Here is a 24,910-nt window from a genome sequence, read left to right as displayed (position 1 = left end):
TTTAGCATGTTTTAATACAATATTTGCTATTTATATATATATATATATATATATATATATATATATATATATATATATATATATATATATATATATATATACCTTTTTCTTACCTAAAAACACTTTTTTTTTCAATGCTGGAATGGATTAATGGCATTTCAATTCATTTCAATGGGAAAAATTTGTTTGAGTCATGAGCAAACTGAGATATTATCTCCATCACAATGAATTAAACTCTAACTCAAGATACCACTGCATATAGGTATGTACATTTTTTTTCTCCAGTACATTAAGTAATGAGCCTCAGCTGATATAGCACATGAATGTCAGAACTAATTTCACTCGTACATTTCAACAAACCAGTGCATGTTTAAGTTAAGTAAACAGAATCTGCCAGCAGCTAATGATAGAATCATGCATACATCAAACAGTCGTAACAGCAACTTGGCACACCTACCCCTGGTCTGTTGCGCATCTCTCTGGCTCTGTTCATCATCATCTCCTGTTCCCACATCTCGATCTGTTCTTGCCGCTGCAACTCCAATGTGGCTCCTGCTGGCCCTTCTGGTGGCGGTGGGGATGCCAGGAGGCGGGCCAGAGTGGCCCGGGCACCTCGGGCCAGCCAGCCAGGCACCCAGGGCACTTGCTGCACATACAGGATGTTATAGCGGTAGAAGATCCCCGCTACCTACACCAAAAGATAACAAGTAGATAAAAAGAAGGAACTTGAATATAAAAAAGTATGGAAGACATGTTTGTCACTATTCATATGTTCATAAATAAGTAAGTGGGGGTTATGCTGGTTATGCTGATATCTATGTAAAATTTTCCCAAATCTTTTCCCTCAATATGATGTTAAGAAGCTATTCTGAATTTCTTACAATGCCTGCAAATGCTGATATAGCTGTTGCAGCAGAGGTGGAGCACACCTGAAGCCCCAGCAGGTAGGTGAGTGTCTTGCCAGTGATGGGTATCCCCAAGACACTCGTCTGAGCCACACGCGGAATGTCAAAAAGGTAGTTGACAAATAGAGGAAAAATCATACCATACCTGAAAGAATATTTGCTACATCAAGTACATTCTAGACAATATACATGTGTCTATCTATACACCAGGCTGACAATCCCACATAAGCCCAGACAAAGCAACTTATACACATTTCATTTACACTGAGCTCATCAAAGTTGATAGATTTCGTGACCCACCATTATATACCTTGAGGTCCTGGCATTCTGGCCACACACATCCAAAAATAAGGCCTGATAATATACACTTGTTTAACAATCCCCTTTAATAATCTATTGATCTGATATCTTGCAGACTTGCATACACAAGTGCATATGAGTACAAACTGTGCAATAATTTAAGTTATAATGCTTAATAATCACAACTTCAAACCTTTTGTACAAACTAGTTGTTACTGCATCATACATAAGAAGACTTACGGCCCAGGTGGCAGAAAGCCCCAGAATGGAGGTCAACAGCAAACCACTGAAGGACAAGGATAGTGAGGACCTCCAGCACTGTGGTGATGACCTGGGAGGCTACAAGGAAGGAGGCAAACTTGTGTGATCCATATCTTCGTTCAAACACTCTGTAGTGACATAAAGGATGTGCTTAAAAAACTTTGTAGACAGATTCATTTGATAGGTACACTCATCCCTCGTTTTTCTGGACTAAATGGTGCAGGCACCAGTCTGGATAATGAAAAGTCTGGATAACAAATGGGTCCATCATTTGCCAAATATGGTCATTTGCCTCAAACTTTTTAAGGAAATGTAAAATTTAGTCTATTTTGGTTTTCCTGATCACCTAAATCAAAACAAACTTGATCTCAGTTAACCTAACCCTAAAACTAATCTAACAGTAACAGCCAAGAGTGCAAAAAGAAAAACTAGATCAATGTGAAGTACTGTGAGCATACTACCACAACATGCAACTGTGTCAAGTGATGCTGGCTGTGTCTACATTGCCAGCTTCACCCTGCACAGTAACATTAAAAAGTCTGTGTCAATTGCTGAATTGCCACAGCCACCCATTTCTCTTCCTGAAATTCTCAATATCAATTTCTGTGCCAGATTCTTAGCTTCTGCAAGTATTTCAATGCCATGGACATTGATCCCTACTGCACATAACTGTGGCATCTAAAGCAGCATAGTTTCCACTCCTTACATTTTTTTTTGGTGCACCTTTAGCGCTTTTACATAATGATGTATCTACACAATATTTGGAAAAATATTCTACCAGCTTATCTTTTGACTTTCTTGTCTTCGACTCAGTTTGCTCAGCCACACCATACTTCTCATAAATACTGGTAAATCAAGCTCCTTTCTCTATCTTTCTTATTAATTTCAGCTTTCAAGTAACAGTTAAGGCCATTAATTAACACTTAACACCCTTGGGAGGCATAATTAGGAGTTCTAAGGTATATACTGAAAAAGCACAAACTTGTTCACTGATCAGACAAAACTGATCAGAAAAAACACGGTGTTCATGAGCGTCAGCTGGAGCTACCAGACTTGTTTACAACCACCTGTCGCCATCTATTGACAATTTCTTGCGGTATGCGAGGCGCGCATTATTTTAATTCATTTGTTTACCATCCTGATTCAAAATATTAAATCATTATCTGGACACAGTCCAGATAAACTGAAATCTGGATAAACAAGGTCCAGATAAACAAGGGTCAAGTGTATATTATTCATAACAATAATTGCATTTATCTTTCAATATCTGACAAATTGTCCTACAAGGTTCGCAGATAATAAGGAATGGAAAATGCAACTTAACTGACTTCAGTCTCACCTGAAATAATATATTAATAAAGAACCACAAACAAGATCTTTTGTATCAACAAAAGATATTTTTGCTGAAGCTATTCGCCAAATCTGAAAGATGAAATAAAACATATTAAACAATTTTTTAGTTTCTAATGCAGTATGATATTTAGTTTAAAATTTAGTGATAAACTCAATAAAATCAATTAACTAATCAATATCCTTAATATTTCATTAAACTGTAATGATGAATTAATGAAGATAAAAAGTTTCTGCATGCAAAGCATTCTCAACTCAATTGAATTACAATGACTCCAGACATAATAGTGTATAAAACGGTTCTGCATACTACTATGACAGACCTCTCCTTTCAGGAAGACATCTGGCAACTTGCAGATGAGGTATTTGCGGAGGTGTGCAAGCAGCGGCACATTGAGGGCAGTGCAGGTGAGGAACATACATCCCATCAGGCCCTTACTCACGGGTGCTTTGTCTGCAACACAATATCCATGTCAGCTGTAGCTTCACTCTCTGGTGTTCTTATAATGTTTAAAGTTATTTATTATCTAAAACTCAAAATGAAATCGCTTACAAGGATTTTAGAGATTTAATCCTGTACAGAGAAGCTGCTTGAGATTTTTATTTTTTTTTTTTTTATGCAAGAGGGGAAGCCGGCCAAGGGCAACAAAAGATAAAAAAAAAAAATTAAAAAATAATAAAAATACTTGAATGCCAGTTGCTTTAAAGATAAAAAAGAATTAACCAAAAGTCTGGGACAAATGTCTTGAAACCTCCCTTTTAAGACAAGTTAGGTCATAGGAGGATGGAAATACTGAGGCAGGAAGGGAGTTCCAGAGTTTAGCAGAGAAGGGTATGAATGATTGAGAATACTGGTTAACTCTTGCATAAGAGAATTGGACAGAATAGGAGTGAGAGGAAGAAGAAAGCCTTGTGCAGCAAGGCCGCGGGAGTTTGTATGGAAAGTGTATGTGACAGAAATTGAAAAGTGAAAATACTGTTGAATCTCTAAACAAAACATTGAAGTTTGAACATGAATTTTTCTGAATCTGAATGGCATATAAACATAATTTTTAATAAAAATAAGAATATGCTTCTGTCTCTTGTAATGAAACATAACAAATAAATATATATATAATAAGGATTTGGGAAGTTTATTCCTTGAATACTATTAATGGATTCTGAGAGTAGATTATCTCACAATAAACTTTGTTTGTCTGCAGTACATCTGCATCACATGTTGCTATAACATGATGAGTGGTGTTATAACTTACTATTTTTGTGCTCTTTTCCCGCTCTTTCCAATGCCATCTATGATGTCAGGAAAGAATCTAATGGTCCCTAGTAGATGGATGAAAGATCTCATCCCCATTGCATTGAAGATGATTGAAAAGCATGAGCAGCAAAATCTTCGTCTTTGTTTCTTTTTATTTTAATAATATTTTCTCACATAATACTTTCAGTAATATTCATTACTATGAATAATCCCTTCATGTGCTAAAAATTATTGTTATTGTGCATGTTGTGTGTGTTACAAGAGAGGGTTTTCTTTCTCCTTTTTGTACTTTCCATGTACAATTTTACTCTGGATATAAATTTTCAGGATATAAATTCCCTGTATAAAGTAATTTTATACATATTCAGAGGTTTTACTGTTCAAGATAAAGGTAAACGTGTGTGAAAATGGTAGAGTAACAGCACTTTTGCATAGTTAGACCCTTCAAGACATGTTTCCAGAAGTAAGGAATTAAAAAGATTGATTAATACATAGACTGATAGTGATATATTCTTAAGTTACCCATCACAGTTTAGAAATGGAAATGAAAATTATTCCACAGGTGCCACAACAGCTTAGGTCATATGGCACCGCTATGGTTAACGGGAGAACACTAAACCTCCCACCAGGCAACTAGGTTTGGCAAGGATTTGAACACAGGCTACCTAGACCGGAGGCCCGAACACAAGCAAGCTTAACCAACTATGCAACCCTGCCCCCTTCACAGTTTAAAGACACACATATCAATCTCTAATGGATATCTGGAGTTTTTTGGATGAGTAGGCATCAGCAAACTTTGTCCTTACAACTTAATCTACAATTTCATGAACTCTACATAACAATACTGATACAGTCCACATTTATTATCTATTCAGGAAAAATTACCACATGAGGCAATTTGTCCCCTTAAGCTTTTTGTGAAATGTGAAATTGGCTCTATTTCGGATTATCTGGCCAACTAAATCAAAACACTCAATCCAATCTAATCTAACCTAATCCTAAACCTAACTTAACTCTGTTTTTGGTGCAGTGTTGATTTTTTAATGCAGGACAATAATAATCAACCGCATGAAAAATACTTCACAAACGTAAAGTACAGTGAGGATACTACCACAAATTGTCGTCACGTCATGAGTTCCTGACGACGAGTAATAGTAAATATTAACCAATAACATTAATCAATTATTAGCACACTGCCATCTACAATGCAAGATGACTGAAGTGCAAACTAATGTATCACAGCTTCCCTATAATATGACATGCATATAATTCTTTAGAGCCTCTATTAAGGGGGCCAGAAGAAAAAATGTTGATGATGTTGAGTAATCCAAAGGAAGATGAGAAAATCAGGGAAGCTGCAAGAGGCCATCAGGCCAATACATGGCTGTCACTATTTGAAAAATGTTCGACCCCTCTTTCTTCCTATCATCCTCGTACATAAATACGTTTAATCTTTAGTAAATTATTCGTAATAGTGGTTGGCTGTGAGGGTAAGCACCTATGAATTACAAAAAAAGCCTTGAAATCCAAAAGTCACATATGTCCAAGAATGACATAGAAAAAACAACAACAACACTAGTAGTTTGTGACTCACGAAACTAATTTAATATCCATCACTGCATCACTTCCCCCAAGAATCTGACAGCTATTATACATGTACTACTGCCAGCACCACCACCACACACCCTCAGGCACACCCCACTCTCATTCGTTACTTCATACACTTTCCCACACAGCTCTCCACTTACAAAACCCTGTCGTGCTGTATTGTGAAAGGATGGTCGCCATGTCCCTGTCAATTGCACCACAGAATCGTGTGCCCCGGCTCGTCTCTCTCTCTCTCTCTCTCTCCTCGTCACCACACTCCCTGCTCACTCCCTCCCTCCCTCCCCCATTGTCATCAAAATAATCAAATATATTCTTGTCATATTATCAGTCCTTTATGTTATATATATATATATATATATATATATATATATATATATATATATATATATATATATATATATATATATATATATATATATATATATATATATATATATATAATATTCATTGTTTTTTTTTTCATTGTATCTGTTTGTCGATTATATAAGTATAATTAGTTAGTTTTTTTTTATTTTCCTTATACATCATTAGTAAAAAACTGGGGGGGGGGTTTATTTCACCAATAACATTTATACTTGTTATAATCAGTGTAGGTAGCTACCTAAATCTCCATGACTGACTAGTTTATATCTTATCGATAAGAAAACCGTTTTAAAGATTTATTGACAAATAAATGAGAGCATAATGACATTTGCCACAAGAGGAAAACGCGTGTACTCTCTCTCTCTCTCTCTCTCTCTCTCTCTCTCTCTCTCTCTCTCTCTCTCTCTCTCTCTCTCTCTCTCTCTCTCTCTCTATATATATATATATATATATATATATATATATATATATATATATATATATATATATATATATATATATATATATATATATATATATATATATATATATATATATATATATATATATATATATATATATATATATATATATATATAGAAACAAACGTATTCAAACGGAAATAATCTCTTGATTATTATCTATTACCTCAGTATAAAATTTTTGCTAAAAATTTTGAATGATTTCCAAAAATTAACCTAGAATGAGTTTTCTAGCACAAAATGGCATGTAAAGTCCACAATAAAAGGGATTAATATTATAGCTATATCATTTTTCACTTTAAATCAACAAAAATAACATAATTATAAAGCCTTTTCAGTAGCACTTTGCAGAAACCGAACGGTCCAAAAAGCGTTCGCCCAAAGGCGAATGCTTTTCAAGATACGTTCGCTTGTGTTAGCTCTCAGACAGGTGAAAGTGAACACTTACGGTGATTGGCTGTGAGACGAGTTACCAACTCTGTAAGTTTTAAATCAATAAAATATACTATTATGAGGAGCATGAAGATATGATAAGTATTAACATGTAAAGGAAATACAATTAGTAACTGTTTGCTGATATTGAAATTTATAAGAATTCTCCTTGCAGTATGAATTAAATGAAAACAGAGTCTTGCTCTTGCGAGACATCTGGGACTACGAACTCTGGATGGACCACGGTTCACACGTCTTGTTCACGCTACTCATTTCAAAGCTTGTGACTCCGACTTGGATTTTCAGTTACGTGAGAATCTCGTAGATTACGCATTATCTAAGCACATTAATTGTAAAATATAAATATGATAGGATATTTGCACTGTTGCTTGATAATGACATAAGGTTATAGCAATATTGCGGAAGATTTGGGTATATTTTTTAATGGTGGTGCTCTGAAAACTTTGGGCGAACGAACACACAACTTCATGGTCTCTTTAGGCGTTTTCAGTAGCACTTTGCAAAAGGCGAACGGTCCATAAGTGTTCGCTTTTGGAGCGAACGCATCTACTGAAAACGATAGTAACACTGCCAGACGAATGTCCGTCGTCGGCTCGTCGCCCGACGGAAAAAACTATTGTACTCTTTAGTCGCTGCCCGCTGCCCGCAGGATCACGCCAAGCTGAGACGTATAGCCTCATTCCACCGTAATATTAAGATATTATTATGGGAATGGGATAATTGAAGGCAAGGCTCAAATAAAACATTACACGTTTAATTTATGCAGGGAATATTTTCTGACGGCCCTGGTACATGCGACAGAGGCTGGATGCACATGTCCAAATGATTTTTGTAGCACAGATCTGCGTCTACCTTGTTCAAAAACATCTTGTCACAGACGTCACAGGTAAATCTGTTAAGTGTAAAAAAAACTTTTGGTAATTCTTTATAATAAGTCTGTCCCTCCCTTCCCCTCTATTTCCCCCCAAACAAGCTTGGGCCACAGCCTGTGGGGAATCGGGAGTTTTGTGAGGAAAAAAACACAATATGAGCATTAAAAAAAAAAAAAAAAATACGGAAATTTTCAATAATATTTCAAGTTTTTCCAACCTAATCTAACCAAATATAACCTAATCTAACTTAACATAACCTAATTTCTAATATAACCTAACTGGACCCCACCTGCTAGGGCATTAAACTAACCTAATGTAACTTAGACCCCCTTGGACCCCTCCGCTAGGGCATTAACCTAATTTAAGCTAACCTAACCTAATTGTGGGGGCTGCGTCTCCCCTGGATCCTCCCCAAACCACGCTAAGGCATTAATCTATCATAACCTAACCTAAGCTATCCTATACGGAGGGGAGGCGCAGCCCCCAGTGAACCCCCTCCCCCCCGTTAGGGTGTTAACCTAGTGCTAACAAGGAACCTAAAAAATTATAAACTTATGCCTCTCGAATGGCAGCGCATGATTGGAGGAATTAGCTCTAATAGATACACCATGAAATCCTTATATGCCGCTACCCACAAATTCTTGTTTATACCCACAAATCTGTTTTAAACAATTGAAAATCATTTCAGTGTTTACTCTTGACTGGTGCAGAGCTCACTGGACTTAAGAAACTGACGGCCAAACTAGATGCTTACGACTCAAATATTTTATGTTTACGGCAAGGTCACCAAGCCTTCTACATATGTGAGTTTCGTGTTTGTACGTGAAACGAACCTTTAAAAAGACTAACTAAATTGTTTTATAATACGTGAGCGCCAATGACGGTGCTGAGACCAAATAATAGAGGTGAATAGAGCCCTTAAGATCCCAGGTATCACTTCCCCTGTCACATTTTCCTACTTTATAAGGTATTACAGGTAATATACCCAGTATCCATTAATACACAATATGCCAAATAAGCCGCTACACCACTAGTGACTGCTTGTCATTCAGTAGTTACATTGGCAGAGACATTTTTGTTGTGGATCCCCTCAAATTATTGCACTGTCAAAGAGGCCATGATGTGTGTTCGTTCGCCCAAAGTTTTCAGAGCACCACCATTAAAAAATATACCCAAAGCTTCCGCAATATTGCTATAACCTTATGTCATTATCAAGTAATAGTGCAAATATCCCATCATATTTATATTTTACAATTAATGTGCTTAGATAATGCGTAACATACGAGATTCTCATATAACTGAAAATCCAAGTCGAAGTCACAAGCTTTGAAATGAGTAGCGTGAACAAGTGTGAACCGTGGTCCATCCAGAGTGCGTAGTCCCAGATGTCTCGAGAGTGCAAGACTCTGTTTTCATTTAATTCAAACTGCAAGGAGAATTCTTATGAATTTCAATATCAGTAAACCGTTACTAAATGTATTTCCTTTACATGATAATACTTATCATATCTTCATGCTCCTCATAATAGTATATTTTATTGATTTAAAACTTACAGAGTTAGTAACTCGTCTCACAGCCAATCACCGTAAGTGTTCGCAATCACGTGACTTTGAAAGCTAACACAAGCGAACATATCTTGAAAAGCGTTCGCCTTTGGGGCGCCAAAGGCGAACGCTTTTAGGACCGTTCGCTTTGGGCAAGGTGCTACTGAAAACGCCTTTGACAGTGCAATAATTTGAGGGAATCCACAGCAAAAATGTCTCTGCCAATGTAACTACTGAATGACAAGCAGTCACTAGTGGTGTAACGGCTTATCTGGCATATTGTGTACAGTGGTACAGTGGAACCATGCGTGGTTTGGGATCCTAGAGGTCTCCAAGCGCACGGGTTCGAATCCTGTCCACGGTCTGAGTGTAGGTTGGGCTTCCTCACTAGGGGCAACGGTTTCCTAGCGGGTAGGCTTTAAGATAGGAGGTACCCTAAAAAGTATCCCCTTTAGCCAAGAAATTCCCGTGAAAAGCCCACATGGTACAAAAAAAAATAAAAAAAATAATGGATACTGGGTACATTACCTGTACTACCTTATAAAGTAGGAAAATGTGACAGGGGAAGTGATACCTGGGATCTTAAGGCTCTATTCACCTCTATTATTTGGTCTCAACACCGCCATAGGCGCTCACGTATTATAAAACAATTTAGTTAATCTTTTAAAAGGTCTATTTCACGTATAAACACGAAACTCACATATGTAGAAGGCTTGGTGACCTTGCCGTAAACATAAAAAAATAATTGAGCCGCAAGCGTCTAGTTTGGCCGTCTAGTCCAGTAGCGACAATGTAGTCCTGTGGCACTTTGTATGTGCTCTCAGTTTTATTGCTGAATATTGTTAATTCGACCCTGCTCTACATTTTTAGCTTGGGTAGACATCGTCAAAATCCGGCATAACCCCTACAGACGCCATTTTCCAAAATGGCCGCCAAAAATATTATTTCATCCATAACTTCGTACGCAGTTGGGGTAAAATGATCAGACTTGGTGCTAAATGTAGGTTTTCATGGGCGAGGATTACGATGGAATAGGTGCCAGCAAGATATAATGAAGCCATTTTCCAAAATGGCCGCCAAAACTGTTTTAGATGTTGCAAAATGACCACCTCACATAACTCCGAATATATTTGCCACTGAGATGTCAGATTTTATTCTGAATATATGTTCTTAGGCTAAAGAAACTTGATGGCATTGGTGCCTTGTATGTAGTTTTGTTACACAGCTTTTCCCCAAAATTGAAAATCACAAGCTTGCATTTCAAGTCAAGGTAAGATAAAAATAAATGTGACACTCGGGGTGACGATATTGTTTTTTGTTTTTTATGGAAGAATAACTGACTTTGGCCATAAAGTTTGTTAAAACACAAAACTGATTATAATTAGAAGTAGATTATTTTTTTTGACAAATACACAAGGTGGCAGTATGGTGTTCAGCTTAATGACGTCACTAGGCCACTATTCTGTTACAGCAGAGATCGTTGGAAGTCGACATGCACTTGTCTTCTTCTTTGGCTTTTCGTATTTGCTGGTAAAACTAGCAAAGTATGCTCGTTCTACTGGTATTTGATTGCATGTTTATTGTATTTCAAGACAAGACTAGAATTTTATTTCTATGCTTTGTGTGAGAAATATTCCAAGCTACAATGTTCGGTTTCTCTTAATCGCTCTTGACTGTAGCTTCTAAAGGTTGAGTCTGCAGTGCTCTACACGTGTTTATTTGCTTGCTCATTCGATACAGTGGTAGCACATTTCGTGGTATGTGCGCTGCTGATTTGTGTATATGATCGTTCCTACTGCTGTCTTATTCACACGTTTAATCAATAATCTTTCACGTTTGTTGTAGTCTTGATCAAATATTCTAGAAAGAAATCTATCTTTGTAGCCATTTTGTACCTGTGACCGTGTGAGTGATCTCATAACTGATTAGTCACTTCACTTCTCACAGAAGAGCGCAGGTGGAATCATTGGTCAAACCAAGAGAAGTGCTTACGTTTGTGAATGGCAGATGGTTTATCATGAGGTTCTGGCCATCAGTAACGTCTTTCGCAAACTCACCAACTCCAATGTCATGAGCCACTGTGATGTATCCCACCATGAGTTGACCGGTAAGAAGGGAGAGAAGTTCAATGCCAATGTCACCAGGCTACTGGACTTCGTTCGAGCACATGGAAACCCCTTCCAGGTTACACAAAATGTGCAGCTGCATAATTTCCTAACAAAGCAGTGTGTCGACAGACCGGTTGCTCAGAGGCTATTAAATGCCCTTGACCATGGTGGTGTGAGGTTTCAGGAGTTCAGGGCAGAGAGGCTAGTCAGGAAAGAGAAGAAAATCTTTGAGCCAATCTCCAAGACCAATCTCCCAAAATTCTCAGCAGAAGCGAAAGTCACAACAGTTGTTTCCTCCAAGATAGCTACACAAAGGCATCCTTTGAAGGCCAGAGGCAGATGCAGATTGCTTTGTCTAGAGGAATGTCTGTTCAGGATGTCCTGAAACATGACCTCACGCCCGACTGTCCGCTGTTCGATGCAGATACTACCAGCAAACCAGTGAAACACGTGCTGATAAGAGAACTTCAGAAATTGCTTGATTTCGATGCTTGCAAACCAAGAATTGAACAGTGTGCAATGTCAACTTCTGTCATTGTGGACTTTATGGCTCGCATCCGAATGCTGCCTTTGATAAAATTCCAGACGTTCAAGCAGGCAGTTTCTACAGTGTTCATCTCTGCATCAAAGATGTGTGACAAGTCGCAGTTGCATGTTGTATTTGACAGCTACCCTGAACAGTCTGTGAAGGAACTTGAAAGGCAAAGGCGCAGCACAAATGTGGCAGCCATTGAGGTTGCGAGCATAACTGAGGATACTTCTATCCCCAAGCAATTGGACAAGTTCTGGGCTTCAAGCTCAAACAAAGTAAAACTTCAACACTTTGCACGTCAAGTGGCACCCAAACTGGACATCCCAGTGGACGTTGTTCTCAGTGGCATGGTGTTGCCAGATCAGTGTCTAGAACCACTGCAAGTCCAAGGGAACACAATACTTCCAGAACTACACAATGAGCTGGAGGAAGCAGATCTCAGACTGGTACCACACATGATGTGGGCCGTGACCCAGGGCACTGAGAGGGTTGTCATACTCTCCAATGACACTGATGTTGTGTGCCTCGCACTTCGGTTTTTCCACACTATGCAACATAATGGTCTAAAGGAACTCTGGATAAGTTTTGGCACTGGAGAAAAAAGACGCTTTCTGCCATTACATGATGCAGCTCAAAAAATGGGTCCATTGCTGTGCAAAGTCTTGTTGAAAGCACACATTGTGACTGGCGATGATGTCACTAGCAAGATAGGGACAAAAGCTGCAGCTCTTCGAGCAGAGCCAGAGAAGCATCTCATTGAGTTCGAGAGAGTGGCATGCTATCCGATGAGGATATCCATGCGGTAGAAACTTACCTCCTGAAGGTGTGGAGCCCCAGCACCAAAGCAACATCATTCGATGAGCTTAGATTCATTGAATTCAAACGAAAAGTTTCCATATCATGCTTGGCTCCTACATCCAGTGCTGTTAGGGGTCATATTCTGAGAGCTTTCTGGAGAATCCGGACCTGTCTAGTGATCCTAGACCAGCCACCAGTCATACCCGAGCCACAACATTTTGGTTGGCAACTTGATGAGAGTGGTACTTTGCTGCCAACAAAATTTCTCCATCCAGTTCCGGAGAAAATGCTCACACTGTGTGGCTGCCAAGCATGTGCCACGTCAAGGTGCAAGTGCAAGAATGAAAGTATGTCCTGCTGCGTGTTTTGTAAGTGTGATGCTCGATGTCAAAACCAGACCTCTTCAATGTAATCACGTGAACACTGCATTTGAATTTGATTTTGTGTGAATCTTGATTCTACTACTGTCCTTCACCTTGTAGCTATTGTTAAAAGTGATGTTCTGCTGGTCTGTGTCATCGTACACATGTTTGACTGATGATTAAAACATGCTTCACATGTTAATATTTGCAACTATCTTTACAATGTATCTTGTATTGCATATTGTTTATTGTTACACGGACACTAAAGTTAACCAATGATATGCCTGTCTGTGTCATGTTTCATTAGTGTTTGATTGACAAATTAAAATTCGTGTGCAGTATTCCATGCTTGTTCCATGTTCCATGATTGTTGTTGCCTACAGACATTGATTAACTGCTGTTTTGTTGCTCTATGTCATATTGTGGTTCATGTTTCATTTATTGATATATTGATTCTTAAATTGGCTGATTGACTGCTCTATTGATTGATTGATTGATTGATTGGGAAGTTTAGCCCTATAAGTCAAATGCTTGGTACTAGTGAAGCTTCTGAAGCTTCATTGATGAGTAAGCGTGAATACATTACATATTAGAATAAATGTTTTCTACTTGAATTTAAATTTGTACACCAATATGCTCTTCCTGTCATTTGGTTTTGGCCATTTTGGCAAAAAAAGGTACAATAGAACGTAATGGCACCGATGCTATTGAATTCCTTGGTCCTAAAACACATATTTAGAATAAAACTTTATTTATGCGACAAATATATCCGGAATTATGTGAGGTGATCATTTTGCAACATCCAAAACAGTTTTGGCGGCCATTTTGGAAAATGGCTTCATTATATCTTGCTGGCACCTATTCCATCGTAATCCTCGCCCATGAAAACCTACATTAAGCACCAAGTCTGATCATTTTACCCCAACTGCGTACGAAGTTATGGATGAAATAATATTTTTGGCGGCCATTTTGGAAAATGGCGTCTGTAGGGGTTATGCCGGATTTTGACGATGTCTACCCAAGCTAAAAATGTAGAGCAGGGTCGAATTAACAATATTCAGCAATAAAACTGAGAGCACATACAAAGTGCCACAGGACTACATTGTGGCTTCAGGACTAGTCATAGCACTTGAGAGTTCCGGGAAGTAGGAAGTTTTCTAAGTCCAGCGAGCTCTGCACCAGTCAAGAGTAAACACTGAAATGATTTTCAATTGTTTGTAACAGATTTGTGGGTATAAACAGGGATTTGTGAGTAGCGGCATATAAGAATTTCATGGTATCTATAGAGCTAATCCCTCCAATCACGCGCTGCCACTCGAGAGGCATAACGTTATCATTTTTTAGGTTCCTTGTTAGCACTAGGTTAACACCCTAATGGGGGGTTCACGGGGGGCTGCGCCCCCCCTCCGTATAAGTTAGCTTAGGTTAGGTTATGATAGGTTAATGCCCTAGTGGGGGGGGGAGTCCAGGGGAAACTCAGCCCCTACAATTAGGTTACATTAGGTTAGGTTATGTTAAATTAGGTTAATGCCCTAGTGGAGGGGTCGAGAAGGGGGGGGGCTAAGTTACATTAGGTTAGTTTAATGCCCTAGCAGGCGAGGTCCAATTAGGTTACATTAGAAATTAGGTTATGATAGGTTAGATTAGATTATGCTTGGTTAGGTTAGGTTGGAATTGAAATATTATGGAAAATTTCCGTAGTTTTTTTTTTTTTTTTTTAATGCTCATATTGCGTTTATTTTCCCCACCAAAACCCCCGATTCCCCTTAGGCCCCCAAGCTTGTTTGCGGCGGATGGAGGGGAAGGGAGGGACAGACTTGTTATAAAGAATTACCAACAGTTTTTTTACACTTAACAGATTTACCTGTGACGTCTGTGACAAGATGTTTTTGAACAAGGTCGATCTGTGCTACAAAAATCATTTGGACATGTGCATCCAGCCTCTGCCGCGTGTACCAGGGCCGTCAGAAAATATTCCCTACAAAAATTAAATGTGTAGTGTTTTATTTGAGCCTTGCCTTCAATTATCCCATTCCCATAATAATATCTTTATGTTACGGTGGAATGAGGCTGTACGTCTCAGCTTGGCGTGATCCTGCGACTAAAGAGTACAATAGTTTTTCCGGTGAGCGACGAGGGAGATTCGTCTGGCAGTGTTACTATCGTTTTCAGTAGCAGCGTTCGCGTGTAAAAGCGAACGCTTCTGGACCGTTCGCCTTTTGGAAAGTGCTACTGAAAACACCTAACTGACGCTGATTGGCTGTGAGACGAGTTGCCAATTTTGTAAATTATAAATCAATAAAAAATACTATTTTGAGGAATATGAAGATATGATAAGTATTATCATGTAAAGTAAATAAATTTAGTAACTGTTTATTGATATTGAAATTCATAAGAATTCTCCTTGCAGTTTGAATTAAATGAAAACAGAGTCTTGCACTCTCGAGACATCTGGGACTACGCACTCTGGCTGGACCACGGTTCACACTGGTCACTTGCTCACGCTACTCATTTCAAAGCTTGTGACTCTCGTAGATTACGCATTATCTAAGCACATTAATTGTCAAGTATAAATATGATAGGATATTTCCACTCTTGTTTGATAATGACATAAGGTTATAGGAATATTGAGGAAGATTTGGGTATATTTTTTTATGGTGGTGCTCTGAAAACTTTGGGCGAACGAACACGTAACATCATGGCCTCTTTCACCAGTGCAACAACTTGAGGGAATGCACAGCAAAATGTCTTAGCCAATGTAATTACTGAATGACAAGCAGTCACTAATGGTGTAACGCCTAATTGGCATATTTTGTATTAATGGATACTGGGTATAGTACCTGTAATACCATAAAAAGTAGGAAAATGTGACAGGGGAAGTGATACCCAGGATCTTAAAGGCTCATTCACTTCTATTATTTGGGCTAAATATTGCCATAGGCGCTTACGTATTATAAAACAATTTGGTTGATCTTTATAAAAGGTCCGTGTCACGTACAAACACGAAACTCACATGTGTAGAAGGCTTGGTGACCTTGCCGTAAACATAATAATTGAGGCGCAGGCGTTTAGTTTGGCCGTAATAGCACTTGAGAGTTCGGCGAAATAGGAATTTTTCAAAGTCCAGCGACCTCAGCACCAGTCAAGAGTAAACACTGAAATGATTTTCAATTGTTTATAACAGAGATTTGTGGGTACAAACAGGGATTTGTGGGTAGCGGCATATAAGGATTTCATGGTATCTATAGAACTAATCCCTCCAATCACGCGCTGCCACTCGAGAAGCATGTTATCATTTTTTAGGTTCCCTGTTAGCTTGTTATGATACGTTAGGTTAACTGGGGAGGGGGGGTTCACGGGGGGCGGCGCATCCCCCATATAGGTTAGCTTAGGTTATGATAGGTTAGTGTCCTAGTGTGGGGGTTCCATGGGAGGCGCAGGCCCCACGATTAGGTCACATATTAGGTTAGGTTATGTTAAGTTAGATTAATGCCATAGCGGAGGGGTTAAGGGTGGGGCTAAGATACATCAGGTTAGGTTAAGTTAATGCCCTAGCAGGGGGGTGGTCCAGTTAGGTTACATTAGAGTTTAGGTTATGTTAGGTTAAATTAAGTTATGCTTGGTTAGGTTAGGTTGGAAAAACTTTAAATATTATGGAAATTTTCCAGTTTTTTTTATGGCCATATTGCGCTTATTTTCGTCACCAAATCCCTCGATTCCCCACAGGCCCCTAAGCTTGTTTTGGGGGAGTGTGGGGATGGAGGGGAAGGGAGGGACAGACTTCTTATAAAGAATTACCAACAGTTTTTTCTACACTTAACAGATTTACCTGTGACGTCTGTGACAAGATATTTTTGAACAATTAAGGTAGACGCAGATATGTGCTACAAAAATAATTTGCACATGTGCATCCAGCCTCTCTCGCGTGTACCAGTGCCGTCAGAAAATATATTCCCTACAGAAATTAATGTGTAATGTTTTATTTGAGCCTTGCCTTCAGTTATCCCATTCCCATAATAATATCTTTACATTACAGTGGAATGAGGCTGTCTCAGCTTGGCGTGATCCTGCGACTAAAGAGTACAATAGTTTTTTTTCCAGCGAGCGACGAGAGAGATTCGTCTGGTAGTGTTACTATCGTTTTCAGTAGAAGCGTTTGCTTATGTGGGCGAACGCTTCTGGACCGTTCGCCTTCCACAAAGTGCTACTGAAAACGCCTGTAGGCACCCATGACCCTACTTCCTGTAATGTAAGGCAATAATTTTAGGCGTTTTCAGTAGCACTTTGCAAAAGGCGAACGGTCCAGAAACATTCACCCATATAAGCGAAACCCCGCTACTGAAAACGACAGTAACACTGCCAGACAAATCTCCCTCGTCGCTCATCGGAAAAACTATTGTACTCTTTAGTCGCAGGATCACGCCAAGCTGAGACAGCCTCATTCCACCATAATGTAAAAATATGATCATGGGAATGGGATAATTGAAGGCAATTAAGGCTCAAATAAAACATTTGATTTCTGTAGGGTAAATTTTCTGACGGCCCCGGTACACGTGGCAGAGGCTGGATGCACATGTCCAAATGATTTTTTTAGCACAGATCTGCGTCTACCTTGTTCAAAAACATCTTGTCACAGACGTCACAGGTAAACCTGTTAAGTGTAAAAAAAAGCGTTGGTAATTCTTTATAAGAAGTCTGTTCCTCCCTTCCCCTCCATCACCCCCGACTCCCCCCAAACAAACTTGGGGGCCTGTGGGGAATCGGGGATTTTGGTGGGGAAAATAAGAGCAATATGGGCATGCAAATTCTCTACGGAAATTTCCCATAGTATATCAAGGTTTTTCAACCTAACCTAACCAAGCATAACCTAATCTAATCTAACATAACCTAACCTAATGTAACCTAACTGGACCACTCCCACACTAGGTCATTAACCTAACCTAACCTAACCTAATGTAACCTAGCCCCCCTGGATCCCACCATTAGAGCATTAACCTAACTTAACATAATCTAACCTAATGTAAACTAATCGTGGGGGCTGCGCCTCCCCTGGACCTCCTCCCCCACCACTAGGGCATTAACCTATCATAACCTAACCTAAGCTAACTTATACGACAGGGGCGCAGCCCCCCGTGAATCCCCAGCTAGGGCGTTAACCTAACGTACCATAACAAGCTAACAAGGAACCTAATAAATGATAACGAATTATGCCTCACGAGTTGCAGCGCGTGAATGAAGGGATTAGCTCTATAGATACCCTGAAATCCTTATATGCCGCTACCCACAAATCCCTGTTTATACCCACAAATCTGTTATAAACAACTGAAAATCCTTTCAGTGCTTACTCTACACTAATGCAGAGCTCGCTGGACTTAGAAAAATTCCTATTTCGCCGAACTCTCAAGTGCTATTACGGCCAAACTAAACGCGTGCGCCTCAATTATTTTTATGTTTACGGCAAGGTTTCGTGTTTGTACGTGACACAGACCTTTTATAAAGATTAACCAAATTGTTTTATAATACGTGAACGCCTATATCGGTATTGAGACCAAATAATAGAGGTAAATAGAGCCCTTAAGTCCCGGATACCGCTTCTCCTGTCACATTTTCCTACTTTCTGAGATATTACAGGTAATATACCCAGTATCCATTAATACACAATATGCCAGATAAGGCGTTACACCACCAGTGACTGCTTGTCATTCAGTAGTTACATTGGCCAAGACATTTTTGCTGTCCATTTCTCAAGATATTGCATTGGTCACCGAGGCCATGATGTTGTGTGTTCGTTATCCCCAAAGTTTTCAGAGCACCACCATTAAAAAATATACCCAAATCTTCTGCAGTATTGCTATAACCATATGTGATTATCAAGCAACAGTGCAAAATATATCCTATCATATTTATATTTCACAATTACTTTGCTTAAATAATGCGTAACCTACGAAATTCTCACATAACTGGAAATCAAAGTCGGAGTCACAAGCTTTGAAATGAGTAGCGTGAGCAAGCGTGCACCCTGGTCCAGCCAGAGTGCGTAGTCCCAGATGTCTTGAGAGTGCAAGACTCTGTTTTCATTCAGTTCAAACCGCAAGGAGAATTCTTATGAATTTCAATATCAGTAAACAGTTACTAAATTTGTTTTCTTTACATAATAATACTTATCATATCTTCAAGCGCCTCATAATAGTATTTTTTTATTGATTTATAAATTACAAAGTTGGCAACGCTTTTTGGAGCGTTCGCCTTTCGCAAGTGCTACTGAAAACGCTTTAAGCTGCGAGGTTATGCCTCCACACCCTCAGTTGTGGTGACGGCAGTAGTCGGGGATGGCCACTTACATTAAACATGGGATTCCAGTTAACTTCATGGAAATGGGGGTCACTGAGAGTATTGAATTTATTACTGTTTGCTTGCACACTTTGGGTGAAATTATTTACTTTGTAAACATATACATTCATGCTGGTGCCTTAAATATTGAGAACTTTCTTGAATATGTTCTTGAGGAGCAGAATGTTATCATGGGTGACCTTAATGCTAGGCATAAGGAATTAGGAAGCCACCTAACCACTAATGCCAATGGTGTTGTTGGAAGGCTTTCCTTGACACCACAGATACAGCTGTACTTACTGGGGACCACACACCCACACATGTTCAAGGAGGCAGACTTGATTATGTAGCCCTCATCAATATGCCAACATATACTGCCGAAACTTTTCTTTTCATGTCCTTACTGAGTGACCACTTCGCCCTGGAGACAACCCTCCCTGTGCAGTCCGCCCTGGTAGGAAGCACTTGATGGTGCCACCATCCAGGATGGCGGGCCTCGTCCATGTGGTGGCGTGGTACGCTGCCATGAAGGGCTCCATTGCTGATGCAGAGGCACTGCACGATGAACTCCTGCACACCATCGAGGGCTTCATCACAACTCCAAGGGTTCTGGCAAGGGCCCATGCTCCACATCGCAGGACTTACGCTGCCGACCCTGTGATTCTGAACAGCCAACAGACGATCGCTGCGTACCAGAGACGTTGGCAGCTCAACCCAGCAGACACAGAGTCACGGGATGCCATGGTTACCGTGGCTCGACACCTCACGGATCTGCGGCAGCATGAAAGGAAGAAGTACTAGGTCTCCTTCCTGGACAAGGTGTGCAGGACCCGGTCCCTCCAGGAGATGTGGCACCATGTCAACAGCGTCCGGGGCAAGTCCAGGAGACAGGCGTGTGACCCTGATCCTGCAGGCAGGGCACGAGAACTCGTCTTGCAGTGGAAGGAAGCCTCATCTTTCTCTGGCCTTCCTGTGGAACACCAGGAGGCGCTTGATCAGCAAAGACCATAAAGGATGGAGTTGAATTGCCACAGTGTTTCTCTGCTGGATGACACCTGTGTGCCTATCACGCATGACGAACTCCTCTCAGCAGTCAAGTTGGGCAAGTCAACAGCTCCTGGCAAGGATGGCATCACCTATAATATACTCAGTGCTCTCCTGGAGATAAAGATAGACAACCCTATCTTGGATTTAATTAACATGTCTTTCACTGCAGGCAAGCTTCCCACTCTTGGAAAACAGCCATTATCATCCCAATCCCCAAAGGTGATGGCACCTTTCGCCCTATTTCTCTCACCAGCTGTCTGTGTAAGATGATGGAACGGGTAATATTGAACAGGCTTATATACAAGGTGGGCCATGTACTCTCTGGCAATGTACATGGCTTCCTAAAAGGTCACTCTACAAGTCATTGTTTTGTTGAGTGTCTTATAAATAAGGATGCTACCTGCAGAGCTTTCATTGATCTCAAGGGTGCCTTCGACAGGGCCAACAAAGATGTTATTATGGAGGAACTCATTCTCAAAGGTGTCAAAGGTAGATTATTAGGATGGATCAGGGACTATTTGTACAATAGAACAGGACAGGTTTGGTTTCAAGGTGCAGTTTTCTCTGAGGAAGATTTTGAGCTTGGAACACCACAGGGTGGAGTCTTTAGTCTAATGCTTTTTAATGTTTTAATGGACAAAATTGTGCACTGTTCCTTTCTGCAGGGCACTCAGGTCCTCATCTATGCTGATGACATACTCCTCCAATGCCCCACACCCAGGGTTCTCCAGTTAGCTTTGTCACAACTGGCAGCATTGTGTGTCCAAATGGGACTAGTGATTAATGAATTAATGAAACAAAATTTCAGGCTGCCCACTGTAAACAATGTTCCCATCCCTAGAGTTCATATACACAAGTACCTGGGTGTTCAGATGAGCTTCAGGAAGTCTCTTCAAGCTGTCCACTATGTTAGAGACCTCTGTTTGCCACAGCTAGCACCACTTCAGCTGCTAGCAAACAGGGGTCTGGGGGCTGGCATTCCAGTCCTAAGAATGTTCTATATATCCATCATACGGTCCCTCATTGATTATGCCATCCCTGTTTTAATACAGTTTAGTGCCAACCAACTCCGTCCCCTGGAGCTTGTTCAGAATGAAGCCATGCGGATAATCTTGGGATGCCCCAGGACTGCACGGATTGAAGTCCTCAGAGCTGAACCGCACCTGCCGAGTATTATGTGTAAGGTACAGGAAATTACTTGTTGCACAGTTAGTCGGATGATATGCACGGGCTCTGACTCTCTGAAGAGATCACTGGCTCCCCTGTATCATGATCCTTGGACTCCTACAACCCCATACCTCAGGAAGATATTGGGAGTACTGACAAGTGTAGGTGTAGCCGAGGCCTGTATTAACGTTGTTATGTTACCGCTACAACCCGCCTGGAATCCTCATCATGTTAGTGTTGATATTCAATCTCTGCATCAGCCCAAGAGGGACTGGCTCCCTCATGTGCTGCAAGACATGTTCCTGACTAAATTGTCCAAGTACCCACACGTTCAGGCTATTCATGTTTATTGTGATGGGTCAGTCAATGGCAGCAGGTCTGGATGTGGGCTGTTCATCCGTGACTACATCTCTGCCAGTCTCTACACTGACACTGAGGTTTCCAGGCGGCTCCCTGCACCCATGTCTTCCACTAGAGCAGAACTGTATGCTGTACTGGAGGCGCTCCATATTGTGGCGCCTCTCCATAAGAATGTATATTTCTTTATTGACAGTCAGGCTGCATTGTATGCCCTTCAATCCACCTCCCCATGGACTGTGATCTAGTTAATAAGTGTCTTGATCTCATCCACGCACTAGAAGGTGCTGGTGCCATGTTCCATTTCACCTGGATACCCTCTCATGTGGGTATCCCGCTAAATGAAAAAGCAGACCGCCTTGCTCAGTGTGCCCTACAAGATGACACAGTGGACCCTGGCACTGAGCACACTCTGGGTTATGTTAAGAGTAGCATTAAGGACTTTGTACATAGTAGCATTAGCGATCAGTTGGAGCTTTGTTGCCATAGGGGCAGTAGCACTAGTCTTTACTATGCACGTGTCTCCTAAAGCTGTGCTTACACCTATGGGAGACACACTGCATCACATGACAGGGTGGCAATGAGGCTCAGATTAGGCTACAAATACTTTTGGGAAATCAGTACGGTGTGTGGTGTGGTGCTCAGAAAGAAAGTATCAGGAAAAAAAGTAACGGAAAAAAAGAAACAGTTTTTGCTAGAAAATAAAGTATCAAGAAAAAAAGTAACAATACTAATTTCATTACGGAAAAAAAGTAACAGTGGTTAATTTGACCATAATGTACACAAATTAAAAACATGAAATAAATTTAAAACCACAAATTAAAAAGAGGTAATTCTTGAAGATAAGTAAAAAAGTAAAAAACAGTGGTCATTCTTGAAGATAAGTTTAAAAACAATAAATATAGATTTAAAAACACGAATCAAAAAGTAAAAAACAGTGGTCATTCTTGAAGATAATTTTAAAAACACTAAATAAATTTAAAAACGAATTGAAAGTAAAAAAAACAGTGGTCATTCTTGAAGACAATATACATGAATTAGTATTTGAAAACACGAATAAAAAAGTAAAAAAAATAACATTAAAATACAAGATGTGTATTACTGTATTGTCCGGGTTATATGTATATTGTGAGCAATTCCTTCTAAAAATTCTGGGATGGATTTTCTTCCTTCCACCCTGTCCTGACAAAGATGTTGAAGCCGTTTCTGCAATTGAATTGCGTTTTTCTTATGTCTTGGTTTTTGTTGTGTTGCCAATCAGGTCCTGCTGCACCATCGTGTCCACGGTAGCGTGTTCTTTTTGGAACCACTGTATGCACTTCCATACAGAGGGATGATGGTGTCCAACTAAGTTTGAGAACTTATTGTTCCAGCCCTCGCAAATGTTGTTGGTACGGGGGTTGCCGTACAATGTCGCCTCATGTACATTCCAGATAGCAGGGGGGTACATCGGGGGTACAACACGCAACCTGACGCCCTGGGAATTCTGCAGCTGTTGACTTCTGTAGCTACCTGAGACGTAGGTCGTGTCAAAATAGTCCACCAGTTCAGTAGCCTCGGCAGGAGTAACGGTCTTGAGGTGCTCCATACCTTCTTTCACTTCCTCAGTGGGCAGGAAGGCGAGTCCATCCAACATGCTGCAGAACCGGCGGAACTCCAAGTCTGAGTGGTAATTATCTCTTAGACCAAGCTGCTGTATTTTACGCCAGGTACACTGTGTAAGATGGTAGAAGCAGCACTTTGTCTCGACTTCTCTACCAAAGCTGGCACTCACTGCACGCAAAACGGCATCTTCAAAGTCTGTCACAACTGTTTGTACATGAAGGTTTATTCCCAACTGCGTGATACGGTCCACAACGACATCAAACAGCTCTGAATACACCGCTCTTGTCTTATTCTGTAATAGAGCATAGACACAGGAGACATGTATAGTCTTAAATGGAACTCTAATCACGTACACTTGAGTAAACTGTGGTGGTGCCATCTTGAAGTTACCGTCCATATAGATGGTCTCTGCAGCTGACAGACGGCGCAGGTCCTCTAATGTGGCAAAGGCAATAATACGACTGACTGCCTCTGGCCCATTGTCGTAAAGAAGGAATTGCTGAGGGTTGGGTCCCAGTGTATCCTTCCACTCATCTGGCAAAGTGAAGTCGTGCAGGTGTTCGGGCATTGGTGGGGTGCGCCTGTGGTATCTGAGGGATCGCTTGGTGTTCTCCTCACACGGAAAACGCTTCTGCACTGCATGGTCTTGGTTTGCCACTGCCTGGGCAAATATCTGGGATGGCTTGTCTAGGGAGCTGGCCGCCTGCTGCCTCATCAAGTTACGACATTTTGTGTATGTCACGTTGATGTGGTCAGCAGCGTGGTTGTGGGGTAGACCTGGCTCTGGATGATCCAAGTCGGGCGTAGTGCTGAGACTTCCTCTACAATCTCGATTTCCTTTCTCAGAACACTTCCACCAGATTTTTTTCTTCCGTGTGCACGACCGTGTGTACATATATCCCTCGAAACAAATTTTATTGCCGCCCTTGTTGCTCTGTGTGATCTCCATGCTGCTGGTTGTGTGTGTAGCTGCACTGAATCTTGTTCTTCGATGAGGAAGCCTTGGAAACTGGAATTGAAGCAGACAATTCGTCTCTGAAACTCTGAAACAGTAACCGAATCTTGTTCTGAATTGAGGAAATCTCAGAAACAGAAACAGCAACATTCAATTACTCAGCTGAAGCAGGTTCTTATCCTGTGCCTTATCTCGGTGTTACTTTTTTTCCTGTTACTTTTTGTCTTGTTACTTTTTTTCTTGTTACTTTTTTTCCGTTACTTTTTTTCGTGTTACT

At 40.4% G+C, this 24,910-nt stretch overlaps 1 protein-coding gene across 1 annotated transcript in view; it reads right to left on the bottom strand.

Moving 5' to 3' along the window:
• LOC123515953 (ubiquitin-associated domain-containing protein 2-like) overlaps positions 1 to 5,949 on the bottom strand; it is a 64,928-nt gene extending 58,979 nt beyond the window's left edge. Inside the window, 7 exon segments of the mRNA XM_045274888.1 lie at positions 458 to 688; positions 882 to 1,050; positions 1,446 to 1,467; positions 1,470 to 1,594; positions 2,806 to 2,888; positions 3,140 to 3,270; positions 5,820 to 5,949. Coding sequence (XP_045130823.1) covers positions 458 to 688; positions 882 to 1,050; positions 1,446 to 1,467; positions 1,470 to 1,594; positions 2,806 to 2,888; positions 3,140 to 3,270; positions 5,820 to 5,859 — 801 coding nt within the window. The 5' untranslated portion in view covers positions 5,860 to 5,949.
• Positions 5,950 to 24,910: the final 18,961 nt, after the last annotated feature.

Source organism: Portunus trituberculatus, chromosome 40, assembly GCF_017591435.1.
Source record: "Portunus trituberculatus isolate SZX2019 chromosome 40, ASM1759143v1, whole genome shotgun sequence".
Lineage (NCBI taxonomy): Eukaryota > Metazoa > Arthropoda > Malacostraca > Decapoda > Portunidae > Portunus > Portunus trituberculatus.
This window is presented reverse-complemented; position numbering and strand designations above follow the sequence as displayed.